The sequence below is a fragment of the Gopherus flavomarginatus genome, chromosome 8 (assembly GCF_025201925.1).
Source record: "Gopherus flavomarginatus isolate rGopFla2 chromosome 8, rGopFla2.mat.asm, whole genome shotgun sequence".
Taxonomy (NCBI): domain Eukaryota; kingdom Metazoa; phylum Chordata; order Testudines; family Testudinidae; genus Gopherus; species Gopherus flavomarginatus.
In genome coordinates this window covers 23,962,492-23,982,665 of record NC_066624.1, presented here as the reverse complement: position 1 = coordinate 23,982,665, position 20,174 = coordinate 23,962,492, and the positions used below count along the sequence as shown (strand labels likewise).

At 45.0% G+C, this 20,174-nt stretch overlaps 1 protein-coding gene across 7 annotated transcripts in view; it reads left to right on the top strand.

Moving 5' to 3' along the window:
- EDA2R (ectodysplasin A2 receptor) overlaps window positions 1-13,014 on the top strand; it is a 32,052-nt gene extending 19,038 nt beyond the window's left edge. For all 7 annotated transcript variants that reach the window (XM_050964671.1, XM_050964672.1, XM_050964670.1 and 4 more), the window contains one exon: window positions 217-13,014. In XM_050964671.1, coding sequence (XP_050820628.1) covers window positions 217-512 — 296 coding nt within the window. In that variant the 3' untranslated portion in view covers window positions 513-13,014. The remainder of the gene's footprint in view (window positions 1-216) is intronic.
- The last annotated feature ends 7,160 nt before the right edge of the window (window positions 13,015-20,174 follow it).

The window sequence follows — 20,174 nt, the reverse complement described above, 5'->3', positions numbered from 1 at the left end:
GAGCCAGGTTCCATGAGGCTAAGCACCGAAAGGAAATGCACTGGTGCCCTGTGGCAAATGTTCCCTCTGTGGTGAGGCCAGGCAGAGGGTGATGTTGCAGCTGCTCATCAGAGGGTGGGGTCAGGGGCCGTGGTATGGGCCTCACTGCCTTATTTGTAGGACACCCTTCCCTCGCTGGATAGACAGGCTCTCACCTCCCTTTTTTGCCATCCCCAGGTCTCCCCATAGTACAGCTCCCTCACTCCTTGGTGCTGTCACTCGGCTTCCAGTTGGACCCTTGCTTGTCTGGTCTCAAGAATTTCAGCCACGTGGGAGTGGCGCTGGGGGTCCCATCCCATCTGGTGAGCAGGATGTCTGGATTCAAGCAGCTTGTCGCTCACTTCGCCTCCTCAGGAGACACAGTCACTGTTCCTGCCCTAGCCCGGGTCCTACAGCAACTCCAGCGCTTCGATGCCTTGCTCCTACTCTGCGATCATTTCGTTCTGAGCCGGGCCCAGGGCTGCCAACACTAGGAGAAACACACGTCGCTGCCTCAGCACAAATAGGGAGGGGTGTCTCCAGGCATAGTTTTGGCTGGGTGAACCTGGCAGTGATGCAGCTGCATGGTTTTCTACCCACTCTTGTGGGTTGTGTGGAGGTGGTCTTTGAAAGTTGGGGGTAGAATCACAGTAGAATGATGAGTCTGTGAATGCTCACTGAGTAAACTTTTCTCTCAACCATTGCTCGCTTCCCACCTTGTGCTGGTGATGGTTGGCAGATGCATGTGCTACCTCCAAACACCACCTTTCTTCATATGTGTTTGTATTGATGCCCAGAGACCTTGTGGCCCTCATGGTCACCATGCATGGCTACAGGGCCATTTGCCTCCATGGGCAGGTGTGGATTTATAATGGACCCTGGAAGCACACAGTGTTTCCTTGAATCACATCTCAGCTGTAATGATTGAACTCATTGTGTGAGAGGCTAGGTCGGGGAGGGGTATGAAAATATCCCCCAACTCTAAGAGGGAGCTCAGAGGGTCTGGACCCTCTGTGTTGGATTTCTCCCCCTCAGCTGATTGTATCTTCCTCTTAGACGCCTGATCATCATTTGTTCTCTCCCCAGCCTCCCACTTTTTAGAGGTGGCCTTCTCCATTTGGCAGACGTTGCATTTTGCTGGCTTTCTGCTCAGCTTTCTGCTGTGGCTGCCTTTTTGTTAACTTCTCCTTTTGTGCGCCGACGAGGGGACCTGTTCTTGGAGAAGGGTTGTTTAGCTGCCACTCCTTTTTTTTTTTTTTTGCTGGGAAGGAGGGACTCATGCACTGAATTTCCGTGTGTCATACCAAGATAGCAGTGTGTTTAATTGTATTTCCTGGCTGTGGAATGCAACACTTTTCGTAAAGGGATATTTCAAATTGAAAGTCAGGATTTTCTTAAGCATGGTGGAATTTGCTTCAATGCAGATGCCAGTGTACTTGTTGCATTTCCCAGTCTTCTTCTAATCACCTCTGCTCCCTTGCCTGAAGGGGATTGCTAATGGGCTCCTCTGTGCTGATGTTTGGAGGACAGCACAGCACATATTCTGCTCTTCTGCAGAGTTTTAAGAACACATGACCCAAACAAAACCCTTGTGGGACTCTGGATGTGTAACCCAGGGTAAGGGTCTCCCCTCCATTGCCCCTCCTGTGAGCACCATAGGTCACATCTTCTAAACACTAAATGGAGACCACTTGGCCTGGATAGTGCCTCTTTGAAGTGCAAACTGAAGGATGGCTTGGCTTTCAGCTCATCCCGTGCCCAATTCTCTTGCTGTAGGATGCAGGCCATTCCCATTGGCTTCTGCAGGAGGTGCTTCTCTCCTATGCTGGGAAAACAGAGCCTGTGGGGTTTAGTATGTTACGTAGCCACAACAAAATAAACTCAGTATAATAATGGCGGGTGTCTCAATGGCACAACCATTCTATCCCCTTGCCATGGTTAATTAAAAACTGAAAGGATGGAACCCCTCCAGAACTAATTATGCCAAGTTCATAATGGGAAATGCTGGATGAAACACCATGGAGTAGTCTCAAAAGAGTATTTTTTCACAGATAGTCTAATGTACTGCCAGGTGCATAATGCCCCCTACTAGAATTAATCAGACCTCTGTGTGGTCAGATTCTGATTATTAACCTGTGCAGGGAGGCTAAATACTACTCCCAGGTGATGAGGGTTGCCATTTGCCTGCAAGAGGCGTCTGTTGGAAGGGCAGGAAAGTATGACTTCTCATCTCAATGCCATGTGTATTTGATTTGGCTGAATGATTCCGGTGTCCGAAGGTTTGTGTCCTGGCCACTTTATGCTTCCTGTAAAAGTAATCATGCCATGAGTGGTGCAGTGGCTTTATTGTAAAATAATGTGTTGTTCAGACTAAAGATGACCTCATTTTCTGAGAATGGCGGTTCCATAGGGATGCGCTTTTCTGTCTGTAATTTTCTCTAGGAGGATTTGTCAGAGTTTGCCATGGTTTGGCTGTGTTAGACTTTCTGAAGTTCCTGGAACTGGTGGCTGCAGGTTTTTGTGCTATTTTCTCAAAGCTGCCACCAGCTTCTCTTCTTACTGTGCATTAAGCAGGAGCAGATTACACTTTGAACTGCTACCTGACAAATTGGATTGGTCGGGGGAAGTTGCAGAATATGAAACAATCTAAGTCTCCTGTAAGGCTGGAGAAATCCTGCCACTGGGTCACTTCGCGGACTGACAGGCAATATTAAAGTAAGCTTTTAAGTGCAGTATCGTTGTCAGGGGCAAATACTTCAGGAGAAAACATGACACACCCCACGCCTCCCGGAGACAGGACAGGAATCCAGCCCTGGCAATCAGCTGCAATAGTCTGTTTTGTGGTTGCAGGACATACCCACAGTCAATTCATGAGAGGACCCTAGCAATCAGGGCATGTGACATACTCTATTATATTAATGTGTTTTTCAGCCCTGGCACTCAGCTGTGACAGATTCCTTTCATAGTGAGGTCATTTTCAGAGAGCAGCTGCTCCAGGAGGAGAGGCGTCTCCGGGAGCCTGATTGCAATCAGCACTTTGCCATGAATTCAGACAGATGGAGGCTGTCATTCAGGTTCTATAAAACACACTGTTTCACTATGTTTCGCGTTAGGTGGGATTCAGTGTGGCTCTGTCGAGTGGCTGATGACATAGGCTCCCCTAAAACGCCATCTCCAGGTGGATCTTTACTTCATTTGTGACACAACCTTGACACCTAGTGGATGGGAAAGGAGGTGCCTTTCTAATAATCTCTCCTGGGTCCTTGCCCAGTGTGTGGAGCTGGCTGTTTCAAACAAGGGTTAAGAAGACTGTGGCTGGCTCCACACTGCACACGGTGATGGTGTTGGGCTGTACAACATTTCCCACATGTGCTGTATTTCGCTGCCCCTCAGCTCGTAGGGATTGCTTTTTTTTGTGAAGGCTTGAGACCGATATCTGGGGCTGGCATTGGTGTTGCCCCATTTAGCCACACGTCTGTTTCACTCTGCTACACCTTTGAGGGTTCAAGTCCAATGTAGAGTTGTTAACCTCATGAGCTCTGGGACATACTCAAGGAGTTTCACTGGTACTAGGGTCCCTAGAACAATACTGGCTGGTGAGGACGGAGTTTTGCTGAGCATACATAGTGCTGCCAAAGTGCATAGGCAAAGCGTGCAAGATATCAGCCCATCTGCACCCAGTTAGCATTGTGGGCACTATTCATCTTCCCATGAGCTTTGGGAAAAGGGAGCTGGACTGTCCTTGGTTAAACCCTTCACCTTATCCCAGCTAAGAACCATAAGCTGTTGATAGTGCTGTGCTGTCTTAATTTCATTCACATTGCCTGAGCATCAATGGTGTCCCAGGGCCCTCACTGGTACATTTGAGAACACAGTGTCCCCGCTGCTGGGTGATCCAGGGATGTTCTGCAGTAGCTGCAGGGCTAGAGAGCAGAAAGGGTGGTGGTTTTCACTGTGTTTAGTAAACAGCTCTCCGGAGTGAAAAACATATTGCTTATGCCAGTTACCAAACGGTGCTTTGCAGCCATCAAGCTATAAAGAGACAAAGCAGAAGGATGGTCTTGTGGATAAAGCATCGCACTGGAAGTCAGGAGATCTGCACATAGCTATGCCATACATGTTGAATGTGTTTGGCAGGTCACTTCAACTCTCCATTCCTGTTGCCCCACTTCTAATGTAGGGACAATAATACTCTCCTACCTCATAGATCTCTTGTGAGGCTTAATCCATTAATGTTTACAGCCTCCTTTGAGAGCCTCAGACAGGAGACAAATGAGAATGACAGAGCTGACCTAGTAGCATAAAGCCTGGTCCATTAAAGTCAGAGGCAAAATAATCATAAACTTCAATGGGATCAGGATTTGGCCTGTGGTACATGGTTCCTCCCTTCCCTATCCTGTGTCTCAGGCTCCCCTCTTCTCCCTTTATTTTTGTGCATTTTCCTGCCTCTGTGTTTTCTGCCCTCTTTCCACTCCGCTGCCTCTTTCCCCAAATTTAAAATTTCAAACTCTTTACAGTCCAAGAAGTGCGCACTAGTCTGCACTTTTCTGATGTCATTTCTGTATCCGAGCCTCAACTACTCAGCAATATGGATAGAAACATCAGCTCTTTTAAGCCCAGGATCAGCTTCCATGTACGACATCCTTTGTGCACTCAATCGTGCACCTGATCTATTGTTCTGAGTCAGAGAACTTGCAAATGTCTAAATACATCTCTACCTCGATATAACGCTGTCCTTGAGAGCCAAACAATCTTACCCCGTTATAGGTGAAACCATGTTATATTGAACTTACTTTGATCCACCGGAGTGTGCAGCCTCGCCCCCCCAGAGCACTGCTTTACCCCATTATAACCAAATTTGTGTTATATCGGGTGGCGTTATATCGAGGTGGTGTATTTCTAAGACTATGGTTCTGATTAGAGAGCCCCTGGTATTGACAGTTCCAGTGCTGAGCTAGTTAAAACCATTTCAGTACTAATTAACTGGCACATAAAGACTGTCTTAACAGACTGACATATATTGTGATTTCATTATTGAATCTTACGGTTGAAAGTTTGATAATAGGAAATTTATATAATCAAAACCCAGTTGGGTTCATCTGATCATAGCAATCCTATTATCATAGCTCTGGGTGCCTGAAGTTGGCTGAGAACACAGACCACAAGGGAATGTGTAATTAGATTATAATTAATTGGCGTTGGTCTTTTATGAAGTAATTAAAAGCATGGTGTCTCCCAGCAGCCAGGAGGGGGCAGTATTGCCTTGTTTAAACTCCAGTGTGCATTTCACCTGGATGGTTTGTTACTAATAGACATTGGTTTCTGTTGAACATCTTTAAAACCTGAACCTGTTGAGGACAAAGTCAACTCACATGTGGGGCATGGCCACCTAAAGCTGGACATGATGCTTTCTCTGTCTGCTAGTCACCTCTGGCAAAGTCAAGCTCAACTTGTTGCTTTTGAGATTGCCTTGCGGTGAACAGAAGTGTTGAACATTTTATCCCTTCTGAGTTAAAATGTCAGTAAATGATACCTCATTACTTGGTTAGTTAACTATGCAGCACTAATTAAAAAGATGCCTGAAATGTAAAACATCTCAGGGCAAATGCAGATCTGGGGCCAAGATGCTGATCTTTGTTATACCACCATACATTTGTAGTAATGTCACTGACTTAAGTGGCTACTCTTGATTTACTCCTATACCAGTGAAATCAGAATTTGGTCACTAGTGTGATGGATTTTCACCTGCCCTTCATATCATCAACTATGGGTTATTGGAGTCAGTGGTTGTTCTGCCTCATGAGTTAGCTTTGCTGAGTACATCAGCTCCCATTGGCTTCGGGGTGGGCACTGAGAGTGCTCAGCAGTGCCCCCACGCAGGATCCGACTCAGTTTGAATGTAAGGCTTTTCCTGCTCCTTCATTTATTTCAGGGGCTGCTGTGTCTGTTACTGCCCAACAGCATAATCATGTAATGAATAATAAATGAACCTCTGGAGTTACACTCTGGGAGAAAAAGCTAAACTTGGGTAAATGCTGATGATCCTTTTGTAAGTGTTGTTAACAATCAGTGATTTCTGTATGTGAGTATTATAATGTGTGTTGCAAATTCTTGCCATTTCCTGATGTGTTGTTTGTCCTTGCTGATCTCACTGGGTAGCCTTGATGGTGAATGGGGAAAGCACAGTGTAAAGGAATTTTTCCTCTTGGAGAATTTGGTCTAAGTGAACATGTCCTTTCCCTAGTTCAAGGTTTTTATGTCTATATTTTAAGGTGCCCTATCATTTTTAAGCTGTGTGCCATGTTGTTCAGAGGCTGATCAATAATATTCATTATTAATCAAATATTAATATTCATTCAATCAAAATTAATTGACAAACCCTATTAACTTCTGCCTTAGGAATGAAGCGGTTGAGATGTAAGGTTCTTTGTTCAAGTAAAGCATGCAGATAAACTACTCTGAAGCACACTCTGGCTGTATTCTCTAGGCCAATCACAATGTAGCTGTTCAGTTATGGTGTATTTAATGAAAGAGTGTTCGTTAAATACAAGATGGGACTATTTTTGCCTAGTTTAACTGGATTCTAGTTACTCTTCTGCATATAGCAAATTAGGGGCCCAAGCAACCTCTTAAGCAAGTAGTTCTTGTGTGAGTCATCCCATTGGCTTCAAAGAAATTATTTGAAGAGGACTGGTTATATGAGTAAAGGGTTGCAGGACTGGGCTTTTAATGGTTAGGAAAAATGTAACTGGAGTTCAAGGTAAGTCAACAGCAAAACTCCCTTGACTTCAGAGGGAGCAGGATTGGGCCCAAAGTAATTTAGTAATGCCAGAATTTTAAAGAGTGACCCACTGCTTTTGGGCGCCTACCTTGAGATGTCTTGGATTTGATTTTCACAACTCCTGCAGAAGCCTATGGAAGCTGTGGGTTTTTAACACCTCTGAAAATAAGGCCCTGGTCATCTCACTTTGGCCACCAAAAATTGTGGCATCCACAGTCAATGGCCATTTTGAAGGTTTGGCTGCAAACCAGTGAGAGTGGTTCTTCACTTTTTCTTTTTCTTTTTTTAAGAAAAATTTCAGCACAGTGACTGGAATGTGAAATTTCCAGAAATCTGTGACTTACAGTTTCTGTTTTAATGTTAAACAAACTTGGGTGTGGGGAATCTCCAGAGAGTCTGAATCCTGCATTTCAGTGTAGAAAGCCAGTAATGCTGAGCAGGGATGGCTTATTATGAGTTAAAAGAAGTACAATTATTCAGCCTCTGTAAGAGTTCAGTTGGGAATAACTGACTTAGAAACATGGAAATATTTCCTGGCTCAACTTCCTTTTTCTCAATCATGTCTCAGGCTCTAATTCAGGAAAGAACATAGTAAAATTCTTAAATCCATTCTTACCTTTAAGCATGTGCTTAAGTCCAATTGACTTTAATGGCATTTAAGCACATATTTTAAATACTGTCTTGAACAGGGCTACTGAGCTGAATTAGCCTGAATATGCTATTACGTGAGCAGGTAGCTGCTGGGAAAGCTGTTTTATTGCTCAGGGAACCTTTAATTCTGGTGTGTTCAGAAAGATCTAATTAAAATACTAGGAGGAAGTCCTCATGGTGCTCATCCTGGTGTGTCTCATGAGGGTTTTTTTTGTTGTTGTTTTCAATTGCTGTAGTCAGGAACTGTCCATGGAAATACATAGGTTTTGTATTTTTTATGGTGAATATTATTTTTGTAAAGGTTGTAAACAGGTTGTTTATATTTTTGTAAATTCATTGACATTGTAAATAGAGCTGTAGCTCTTCCCCCCACCCCATCTGTTTTTAAAAAATCCTGTGTTTTAATGTACTGGGGAATGTTTTGGGGCTTCCCACATTCCGTCTTGGATTCAATGCCATTGAATGTTTTTTGTATTTGTAGTTAAATACATTTTTAAGAAGAAAATATTGGTGGTTTTCAGTGAGTTTTTCCCCCCATCCTGTTTGTCTGACATATACAGAATAGTTTACAGAACTACAGGATGTTCCACATGTGTATCTAAGTTGATAGGAAAAACAAAAACAATGTGAGGAAATAAGATATGAGCACACATAAGGGCGCAGAGTTAAGGTTCTGTATGCAATAACTTGAGTTGAAGCTGCGGTTCTTAATCTATGAAAGTGAGACCACTTGTTTAGGTATAGAGGTATAGGCACCTAACTTCAAACACCCAGTTTTGGAAATATTAGTCTGGTCTACTCTTGAAAATTGTACTGGTACTGGGGTAATATTTTTTTCACTGAAATACTTATGCTGGTACAAGCCCTAACATGGACAGTTAGACTGGTCTAAAGGTGCCTTATACTTATATAACTTATTCTTGTATAGGAAGGAGAATAAGCTATACCCCTACAAATACCTTTATAGTGGTATAGTTATGTCCACACCAGGGGCTTTGTACCACTTTAACTATGCTGGTGCAATGTGTATGTAGATGAGCCCTTAGTGAAAAAGGTCAGTGAAACTGTTCTTTTGTGAAGACACAACTGAACCACACAACCTCAGGCCTAGTACAGGGCTGCTGTTCAGCTTGCAGCGTTTCTAAAGAAGCTGCTTTCTTGGAGCTGAGTAGGCAGTATTGCATCTCCATTTTCAGAGATGCTTGAAACAACACTCTAAGGGTATGTTTATGCTGCAGTTAGACACAGACAGCTGGCGTGTCCTAGCTGACTTGGGCTAAGGGGCAGTAGATGTCCAGACTCAGGCTGCAGTCCAAGCTCTGGGACCCTCATACTTTTCAGGCTCCTAGAGCCCAGGCTCCAGACTGAACCTGAATGTCTACATTGCAATTAAACATCTGCTCTAGCCCACAGGGCAGCCACGGGTATCAAACTGCAGTGTAAAATACCCTAAGAATTAATATTGAAATGTAGAACTAGTAGCTGACGATTGGTCTGCCTGGGCTGATGTTCTCAGTAAAATGTGTCATGCATTCTTCAACCCCAGCCTGGGTTTTCCAAAGTTCTGGTCCAGAGTTGAAGGGAATGTTCCAAGCAAATCTTGGGATTTTGGCTAAGAGTTATGAAGCCTGCTCACAGAGAACAGCTTGAATTCATAAGGCCTGGCATATTGTGGCTCAGTTTTGGAGAAGAATCCCAGATTTACCGTGCTGAAAGAGCAGGATTTGAAGAGAGTTTCCCTGCAGATTGTTGTGGCTGGACTTCAGAATATAACTGCTGAATTTTCACTTAGCTCACATCCTTTGGCTTCCAGATGACTGTCACGCAAGCACCTCATTCTTCCTGTTTGGGAACCAAGAAAAGTAGGAGGTGTTGCAAGTGAGGATTAAGGTGCATTGGCAGAGCTGTGTGGTGAAAGGCCACCACTTCTGGTTGCATTAAACCTAGCCTGTACTGTTCACCTCTCTAGCCTTAATAAGGCTGATATGTTGTGGAGTTCCAGTGTGGCCCTGTGATGAGGTATATACCCCACAGAGCTAATGAAAGAGTTCCAGGAGACAGAGAGAAATTAGTGCACCTGGCTACATCTGCAGGATGGGCAAGGCCCAAACTAAGAAGAAACCCAGCAGGGAGAGGAGGTGGGTGGTGAGCATAAGGAGAGGAAGCCCAGATGAGCAGGGGACTGCAGGGAGAAAGAAGAAGAGCTCTGCAGTCCCCCTCTGGTTGCGAGAGAGTGGAGGAAAGGCCTAGATTGAGGCAATAAGCCTAGGGAGGGGCTGAAGGAACGGCCCTGGGGGAAGGCCAAGGTAGGAAGAAGTCCAGGGAGGCAGCAAGGAGTCTCAGGAAGAAGACTATAACTGCTTGCGCCAGGATCCCTGGACTTGAGCCCAGAGAGGAGAGAGGGCCTGGATCCCCCTACCAGCAACTAGAAAAGGTGGTGTGGAAACCCCCTGACACAAAGGGGAGAAGGACTACTGAGTCTGAGTCAGGCTCCCAGGAGAAAGCCCTGGGAGGTGTTGCTCTGCACCAGTGCAGGGGAACAACCCTGCTGAGCCTGGGAAGGGGTGAGGCACCTGCAGAGGAGTGGGCCAAGGCAGGGGCAAAGAAGTTTATTTACATTCAGTTTAGTGGGCTCTTTGCTTATCTTGGATATGACCTGGCCCGAGGGCTGAGCCTGGAGCCGAGGCAGACTCCCAGAAGGCCTGAGCGGCTGTGAACAGAGGAAGAGAGCCTGCTGCATCACACCCAGCCTTCAGAGTGTGGTGAGTGCACACTCTTCTACAGGCCTTTTGTGTAAGATGTCAGTTTAGAGTGCTCAGGTGGTGTGGTACACCCACAGAAGGGGAGCAGCCCCCTGGAACTCCTCCAAAGGGAAAGGAGTTACGTGCAAAAGGCTGGGGTCCTCCTGGGGAGAAAGGAAGGGGAGACAGTGTACACAGACAGAGGTAGAATTCCCATCTGGTCTCGCTGAGACTTTGGCTGACGCACCATGGGCATCACACATCAGGATCCAGCGCACGTTTACCCCTGCGCAGAGCATGCAGCTCTTGTCCTCATCTTAGAGATCTCTTGCCTGTGTGACCCCTTCTTCCAGGCAGCGAAGGTCATTGCCTGACCTGAACCTGTGAAGAATCCAGCATATGGATCTTGATCCATCACTAAGGGATGGTGGTTGGTGTCTGGTACTGACAAGCAAAGGTGCCTCTTCCCCATTTTTAGGGCATCAGAACTGGGGACAATGTGGGATGGAGGATTTGAAATCCAAACAAAGATCTGTTTCCAAAGTTTTCAGCTATATACTCATTGTATCTTTTTATCCTCAGGTTTGTATGGGGCTCAGGAACTAGAAATAAGTTTGTTTCCTTCTTGCTCATGCTCAGAAGCTGGCTGCAAACTCCAAAGAAATGTGGTGTGAATGGAGCACTCACTCACCCCCTAGAGCACCAGCAGACATACCAGGCAGGCAGCAGCATGAATAATAAGTGTGGACTTTTATAGTACTTTACAACTAAGGGTCTCCCAGCACTTTATAACCTTCATTAAGCACCACAACCCCTTGTGAGGCAGGGAAGTGTCATTGCTTTTTGTGTGGTAGAGAAGGAAACTGAGCCATAGCTAGGTTGAGTAAAGTGCTTGAATTCCCACAATGATTAGTGACAGTCAAAAATTTTGTTCCAACTACTGAGCCACACTCCCTCTCTTCTTCCCTGCCATTCATAGACAATGTCTTAACCCTGCCTGTCAGAGTTGAACTGTATAAATCCTTGGGCCTACTGCACTTCTAGGTTAACAGCCTAAATGAGCGTCATTGCAGTGTTACCGCAGTACATGAGAGATCCACCCCCCTCTCCACCTCACCCTGGATGAGTCCCCCGTTATGGGACATGTCTAATATGCACTAAGTCGTGAGAGTCACTCAGGAAAGCTGATAGGGAGGGAGGGGAGAGCGTGTCAGGCGGAAGAGACACTCATGTATTGTACTTTGCTAATGTAACAGCTTCACTCCTCAGCATGGGGTCCCACTGTGTGCCTTACTACAAGTGACAGGGCAATAACAGAATCCTGCATTAACTACATGGAATGACAGATCTGTGACTAGGTACAGCACAGATATTCCCTTATATTGTGTAGAGAAGATGGTTACATCCAGCAGGTGCTTTGACAATAACAGCCTGTCATCACTCATGCTTGCTATTCGTCTTTTCATAGAAGATTAGGGTTGGAAGAGACCTCAGGAGGTCATCTAGTCCAACCCCCTGCTCAAAGCAGGACCAACACCAACTAAATCATCTCAGCCAGGGCTTTGTCAAGCTGAGCATTAAAAACCTCTAAGGATGGAGATTCCACCAGTGCTTCACCACCCTCCTAGTGAAATAGTGTTTCCTAATATCCAACCTAGGCCTCCCACACTGCAACTTGAAGCCATTGCTCCTTGTTCTGCTTCTTTTCCTTTTAGCTCTTCTCTCCCTCTTGAGAAGGTAGACCCTGGAGGGCTGCATTTCCTCCACAGAAGGCTACAAACATTTCACACTTGTTAAGTGAATGTCATGCTGCTGAAAAGTGCCTGTAGTATAGTCAGCAAGCCACTCTGTGCCTGCATAATCCAGGCCAGGAATTACAGCATCTCTGGGTGGGGACACCATGCAGCATGGCCTGGGAGATAGAGAAGCAGAGAGACTGCAGGCTCAATAACAAATTCCTTTGAGATGCCTGAAGCTTGTGGCCCTTTGTTCATAATGAGGATTGATCAATCCAACTTGCTCTCAGCTTCCATTTTTGCTTGTGCCGCAGACTCTCCCTGCAGGTAGAACTGGAAACAGTAGCAGGCTCCAGAGATTTCAAACAAAGACTTCAATCAGTAGTTTGCATAGTGCTGTTCTTTGAGCACGCCTAGCTCTGCTGCAAGGGAAAAGATGATTAAAACAATGCCCTACCCAATGGGCTATCTGTGGTAAAGTGCTATAAGGCTGTGAAATCTCTTCCTGACTTGCTTTAATGATCTGTGATGAAATCCTTTATAACTGCCTGTCATTGAATTGCTTATTGGCTATGTCATAAACGGATAGTTAAGAGTTAATGGAACAGAAGTACTTCATATCTCTTGCCTGTAAAGGGTTAACAAGATCAGTGAGCCTGGCTGTCACCTGACCAGAGGACCAATCAGGGGACAGGATACTTTCAAATCTTGAGGGAGGGAAGTTTGTGTGGGGGCTGTTAGATTTTGGTGGTTGTTCTCTCTGGGTTCTGAGAGAGACCAGACGTGCAACCAGGTTTCTCTCCAATCTCTCTGATACAGTCTCTTATATGTCCAGATTAGTGAGTACTAGGTAGATAAAGTGAGTTAGGCTTATGTTTGTTTTCTTTATTTGCAAATGTGTATTTGGCTGGAAGGAGTTCAAATTTGTATTTTGCTGAAAGGATTTTAATGTGTACTTGTATACTTAGGCTGGGAGGGTATTCCCAGTGTCTATAGCTGAAAGACCTTGTAACATATTCCCTTTTAAATTTACAAAGATAATTTTTACTGTTTTTCTCTCTTTAATTAAAAGTTTCTTGTTTAAGAACCTGATTGTTTTTTTATTCTGGTGTGAGACCCCAGGGGACTGGGTCTGGATTCACCAGGGAATTGGTGGGGAGAAAGGAGGGAAGGGGGAGAGAGAGGCTAATTTCTCTCTGTGTTAGGATTACTGTCTCTCTCAGGGAGAGTCTGGGAGGGGAAGAGATAAGGAGGGGGGAAGGTGCATTTTCCTCTCTGTGTTAAGATTCAAGGAGTTTGAATCACACAGTGATCTTCCAGGGTAACCCAGGGAGGGGAAGCCTGGGAGAGGCAACGGTGAGGGAACGGGTTTACTTTCCTTGTGGCAAGATCCAGAGGGTCTGGGTCTTGGGGTTCCCCGGGCAAGGTCTTGGGGGGACCAGAGTGTACCAGGCACTGGAATTCCTGGTTGGTGGCAGCGCTACAGGTTCTAAGCTGGTAATTAAGCTTAGAGGAATTCATGCTGGTACCCCATCTTTTGGATGCTAAGGTTCAGAGTGGGGAATTAGACCATGACAGGCTAATTACCAAAGAGAGAGGATTAATTATCCCTAATACAATAAAACCTCGGAGTTACGAATACCTTTGGAAATGGAGGTTGTTTGTAACTTTGAAATGTTTATAACTCTCAACAAAAAGTTATGGCTGTTCTTTCAGAAGTTTACAGCTGAACATTGACTTAATACAACTTTGAAACTTGACTATGCAGAAGAAAAATGCTACTTTTAACCAGCTTAATTTAATTGAAACAAGCCGAGAAAGTTTCTTGACCTTGTCAAATCTTTTTTTTTAAACTTTCCCTTTATTTTTTAGTAGTTTACGTTTAACACAGTATTGTACTGTATTTGTTTTTTTTAGTTTTGTCTCTGCTGCTGCCTGATTGTATATGTCCAGTTCCAAATGAGGTGTGTGGTTGATCAGTCAATTCGTAATTCTCGTGTTCATAGCTCTGAAGTTCTACTGTAACACTATTAATAGGAAGCTGGAACAACGCTTGCAGCATAGAATATCACAAGGAATGCCTGTGTGCAAGACACACACAGGATGTGCAAGGGGAATGCATGTACAATGCATTGTGATGCATGTAGTGTTCATAAAAGGAATACATGTGCAGCTTAAGGCATGGAGGATCTGCCAAGAATGTGCAGTGTGGCACTTGAAGTGTCTAAGGCCTGGTCTACACTAGGGAGTGGGGTCGATGTAAGATACTCAACTTCAGCTACGTGAATAGCGTAGTTGAAGTCAAAGTATCTTATTTCGACTTACCTCCCGTCCTCCCCCTGTCGGCTCCCACACCACTGCTTGCTCTGTTGGAGTTCCGGAGTTGACAGGAGCGTGTTCGGGGATTGATATATCGCATCTAGATGAGACGCGATACATCGATCCCCGATAAACTGATCGCTACCCGCCGATCCGGCGGGTAGTGTAGACATACCCTATGAAAGGCATGCCCATACATTCCCTCAGATCTACTGAATGGACCAGCTTCACCCAAAAGAATGCCCTGAAAACATTGTAAACATACACCGGCGCGGGGAGGGGCAGGCAGGCTTAGAAAAGCATGCTCCGTATCCCACTGAAATGGCTCTCAAGGCAAGTGCCTTGCACGCTTGTCAGAGAGTGGGGGTCAGCATGTTACGCACAGCACGGGGTGGGACAGTGGACTAAACACAGTGAAGTTGCACAACATTAGGGACAAATTTCGTCCCCCTAAGGAAACATCTTCACTAGGAAAAAGGTGTGTTTATACCTTGCATTAGCTAACACATGGTAATTAACATGAGGGAAAATCCTAGCAAGGGGAAAGCAGTTGGTAGCTTTCACATGTGGTAATGTAACCCAGGCCTTCCTGGTGTGGCACTCTGTCTCCTTCTACTGTCACCTAGCCCAGCTAGAGATTGATGAGTCTGCTACAGCCTTGGCTGAGACACATGGCTTTTAGCTCATGCAGTAGAGGCTCATATACTAAGCTTCAGAGCTCCCAGGTTTGATCCCACTTGCTGAGGATTGCAGCCTGTCAGTGTTACATAAGCAGTTCATAATAAAGACACTATGGAAACTTAAGGTTTACCTGGACCTCCTAACTTTTATTCAAACTACAGATTGGATTGTCTTCCCTAGGATATATAACATTGTGTTAGTTACCACTTGTTAGCTAGCACAAAGTGAGAACACACCTTTTTCCTAATGAAGACAAGGCCTAAGAGAACATAGGGCAGAATCACTAGTTTCAAAGAATTCCTTCAGAAGCCCTGGAAAGTAAACAGTGGCTGTGCTCTCTATAACGTCTACATAGGATATAGCCTTCTAACTATATATTATCTGGATGAGTCAATCATGCTGCTCCAGGGTGCAAAGCAGCCCTAAAGCTGTCTCAGCCCACTCAGAGCGATCCCCCTCCATAAAGGCAGTACAGAAGACATAGTAGCCATTCATAGAATATCAGGGTTGGAAGGGACCTCAGGAGGTCATCTAGTCCAACTCCCTGCTCAAAGCAGAACTAATCCCCATACAGATTTTGCCCTGGATCCCAAAATGGCCCCCTTTAAAGACTGAACTCACAACCCTAGGTTTAGCAGGCTAATGCTCAAACCACTGAGCTATCCCTCTGCCTCATTCCTCCACCCAGTCTATCCTTGCCTGTTAAAATGATCCCTTAGGACAAATGAAGGCTGATGCAGGCTGTAGTTATTCCATCTTAAACTGAGCAAGGAGCAAAAAGTAAAGAGCACAAATGATAAGTGGTGCATTCGAGTTTTAAAGTCCTTTCAGTTGAATAATCTAAGAGGTAAGGACAAATTGATTTTTAAAAATGTATGAGTTCAGTGCCCCTGTATTGCTGACTGCAAGCACAGACACAGTCTATCCTCCCCTATACCTCATTGAGCTCAGTTATAACTTTCCTCTAAAGGCCCAGGCTGAATGAACTTAAGTTATAGGAGCTGTTGTGGTTCCTCCAAAGCAACTAAGAAATGGAACTCACTGAGGCTACACATAAAAGTCAAACTCAACAAAAGTGCCTGAGGGAGATTACCTCTGGAAGGATTTGTCCTAAGGGATCATTTTAACAGCAATACAGGGGCACTGAACTCATACATTTTTAAAAATCAATTTGTCCTTACCTCTTAGATTATTCAACTGAAAGGACTTTAAAACTCGAATGCACCACTTATCATTTGTGCTCTTTACTTTTTGCTCCTTGCTCAGTTTAAGATGCAGACTGTAGTTATTCCACCTTAAAAATGTATGAGTTCAGTGCCCCTGTCTGACTGCAAGCACAGACACAGTCTATCCTCCCCTATACCTCATTGAGCTCAGTTATAGCTTTCCTCTAAAGGCCCAGGCTGAATGAACTTAAGTTATAGGAGCTGTTGTGGTTCCTCCAAAGCAACTAAGAAATGGAACTCACTGAGGCTACACATAAAAGTCAAACTCAGCAAAAGTGCCTGAGGGAGATTACCTCTGGAAGGATTCCGGAAGGCTGCAAAGGTCTGATAAATACATTTTGTATCAAAAACAAAATTGTTTTCCCCATCACCTGTCACTATCTGAGTTCAGACGCTGATTGTTTACCTGAGGCCTGGTCTACACTATGCGTTTAAACCGATTTTAGCAGCATTAAACTGATTTAATGCTGTACCCGTCCACACTACGAGGCCCTTTATATCGATATAAAGGGCTCTTTAAATCGGTTTCTGTACTCCTCCCCAACAAGGAGTAGCGCTAAAATTGGTATTACCATATGGGATTAGGGTTAGTGTGGCCGCAAATCGATGGTATTGGCCTCCGGGCAGTATCCCACAGTGCACCATTGTGACCGCTCTGGACAGCAATCCGAACTCAGATGCACTGGCCAGGTAAACAGGAAAAGCCCAGTGAACCTTTGAATTTCATTTCCTGTTTGGCCAGCGTGGAGCTCTGATCAGCCCGGATGATGATGCAGTCCCAAATCCAAAAAGAGCTCCAGCATGGACCGAATGGGAGACACTGATCTGATCTCTGTATGGGGAGACAAATCTGTTCTATTAGAGCTCTGTTAGAGAAGACAAAATGCCAAAGCATTTGAAAAAAATCTCCAGGCCATGATACAGAGTCCACAGCACAGTGCTGTGTGACAAGTGTAACGGAAAGCCAAAGAATCAAATGGATGCTTATGGAGGGAGGGAGGGAGGACTGAGGACTCCAGCTATCCCACAGTCCCCAGCAGTCTTGGCTGATCTCCCAATGCCTGTAGGGTCAAACACATTGTCTGGGGTGGCTCAGGGTATAGCTCGTCAATGTACCCCCTCCCCCCCGTGAAAGAAAAGGGAAAAAAATCATTTCTTGACTTTTTTCAATGTCACCCTATGTCTACTGAATGCTGTTGGTAGACGCGATGCTGCGGCAGTGAAGCGCAGTATCCGCTCCCCTCCCATCCCTGGTGGCAGACAATACAATGTGACTGCTATCCGTTGTCATAATCAGCCCGTGAGTGCTCCTGGCTGGCCTCAGGTAAGGCTGGCCGGGGGCGCCTGGGTAAAAATAGGAATGATTCCCGGTCATTCCCAGTAGATGGTACAGAATGGCTGGTAACCGTCTTCATCATAGCAACGGGGGGCTGAGCTCCATCAACCCCCTCCCTTTCATGTCTAAAGAAAAGATTCTGTACTGCCTGGACTATCATAGCAGCAGGATGCTGGGCTCCTCTCCCCCACACCGCTTAATGTCCTGCCTGGACTATCATAGCAGCTGGAGGCTGCCTCCCAGCCATTTTATCTCAGTAACAAGTCAGTGTTTCTTATTCCTGCATTCTTTATTACTTCATCACACACATGGAGGGGACACTGCCACGGTATCCCAGGAAGGTTTGGAGAGGAGGGAAGCAACGGGTGGGGTTGTTTCAGGGACACCCCCTAGAATGGCATGCAGCTCATCATTTCTGACACGGAGCGGCTGTGCTCTCTGATACACTGGTTCTCTAGTACACTTGCCCCATATTCTAGGCAGGACTGACTCTATTTTTAGATACCATAAAGGAGGGATTGACTTTGGGAGTCATTCCCATTTTTGTCTTTGTGCCCCTGGCCGACCTCAGCCAGGGGCACCCATGACAGCAGCGGATGGTACAGAACGACTGATAACCGTCATCTCATTGCCAATTTACAGTGGCACAGCAGATGGTACAGAATGACTGATAACCATCTCTGCTGTCATGCAAAGGCAAATGAATGCTGCTGTGTAGCGCTGCAGTATCACCTCTGTCAGTGGCATCCAGTACACATATGGTGACAGTAAAAAAAGGCTGAAAGGGCTCCATAGTTGCCGTGCTACGGCGTCTGCCAGGGCAATCCAGGGAAAAAGGGCGCGAAATGATTGTCTGCCATTGCTTTCACAGAGGAAGGAATGAGTGACGACATTTACTCAGAACCACTCGCGACAATGATTTTTGCCCCATCAGGCACTGGGATCTCAACCCAGAATTCCAAGGGGCAGGGGAGACTGCGGGAACTATGGGATAGCTACGGAATAGCTACCCACAGTGCAACGCTCCAGAAATCGACGCTAGCCTCAGACCACGGACACACGTCACTGAATTAATGTGCTTAGTGTGGCCGCATGCACTCGACTTTATACAATCTGTTTTACAAAACCGGTTTATGTAAAATCGGAATAATCCTGTAGTGTAGACGTACCCTGACACATCAAGCAGGGAGAGGAATGGAGGAGAAGGCTTCTGCCACTAGGAGGCTAGGTAAACACATGCACCTGATTAAATCCTTCCATCCAACGTATGAATGGCCATATTAGGTCAGACCAATAGTCCATCTCTAGCCCAGTATCTGTCTTCTGGCAGTGGCCAGTGCTAGATGCTTCAGAGGGAATGAACAGAACAAGGCAAGTTTGAGTGTTCTATCCCCTGTTGTCCAGTCCCAGCTTCTGGCAGTTGGAGGTTTAGGGACACCGAAAACATGGGGCTGTGTCCCTGACCATCTTGTCTAATAGCCATTGATGGACCTATCCTAGATGGATATATCTAATTCTTTTTTGAACCCACTTACACTTTTGGCCAGCACAACATCCCCTGACAATGAGTTGTGGAACTTGATTGTGCGTTGTGTGAAGTACTTTCTTCCTCTTGCCTATTAATTTAATCTGCTGACACCAAGTCCTTGTGTTATGTGAAAGGATAAATAACACTTCCCTACTCATTTTCTCCCCACCATTCATGATTTTATAAACTTCTATCGTGTTCTCCCCTTAGTCCTTCATTTTCTAAGCTGAACAGTCTGTCTTTTTATTCTCTCCTCATAAAGAAGCTGCTCCATACCTCTCATCATTTTTGTTACCCTTCTCTATACCTTTTCCAATTCTAATCTATCTTTTTTGAAATACTGCATGTAGTATTGAAGGAGTGGGTGTATCATGAATTTATAAAGTGGCATTATGATATTTTTGTCTTTTTATCTATCCCTTTCCTAATGGTTCCTAACATTTTGTTAGCTGTTTTGACTGCTGCTGCACATTGAGCAAATGTTTTCAGAGAACTATCCACATTGACCCCAAGATCTCTTTCTTGAGTAATGAAACTCAAGAAACAGCTAACTTAGACCCCATCATTTTGTATGTAGAGTTGGGATTATGTTTCCCAATGTGCATTACTGCACACTCATCAATATCTAATTTATTCTGCCATTTTGTGGCCCAGTCACCCAGTTTAGTGAGATCCCTTTGTAACTCTTTGCAGTCAGCTTTGGACTTACCTATCTTGAATAACTTTGCATTGTTTGCAGATTTTGCCACCTCACTATTCACTCCATTTTCCAGATCATTTATGAATATGTTGTACAACGCAAGTCCCAGTACAGATCCTTGGGGGACTCCGCTATTTATCTCTCCATTGTGAAAACTGACCAATTATTCTTACCCTTCAAATTCTTTTTTGGCCAGCATTCTTATCCTTTTATGCTTGACTTGCCAGAATTTTTGTTCTGTTCTGTTTTCCTCATGAGGATTTCACTTCCAATTGTTAAAGGATGCCTTTTTGGCTCTAACTGCCTCTTTTACTCTGCTGATTAGCAATGGTGACGTTTTTGGTCCTTTGAGAGAGAGAGTGTTTTGAAGATGGAGTATACATTTTATTTGAGCTTCTATTATGGTGTTTTTAAGTAGTCTCCATGCAGTTTGCAGACATTTCATCCTTGTGACTGT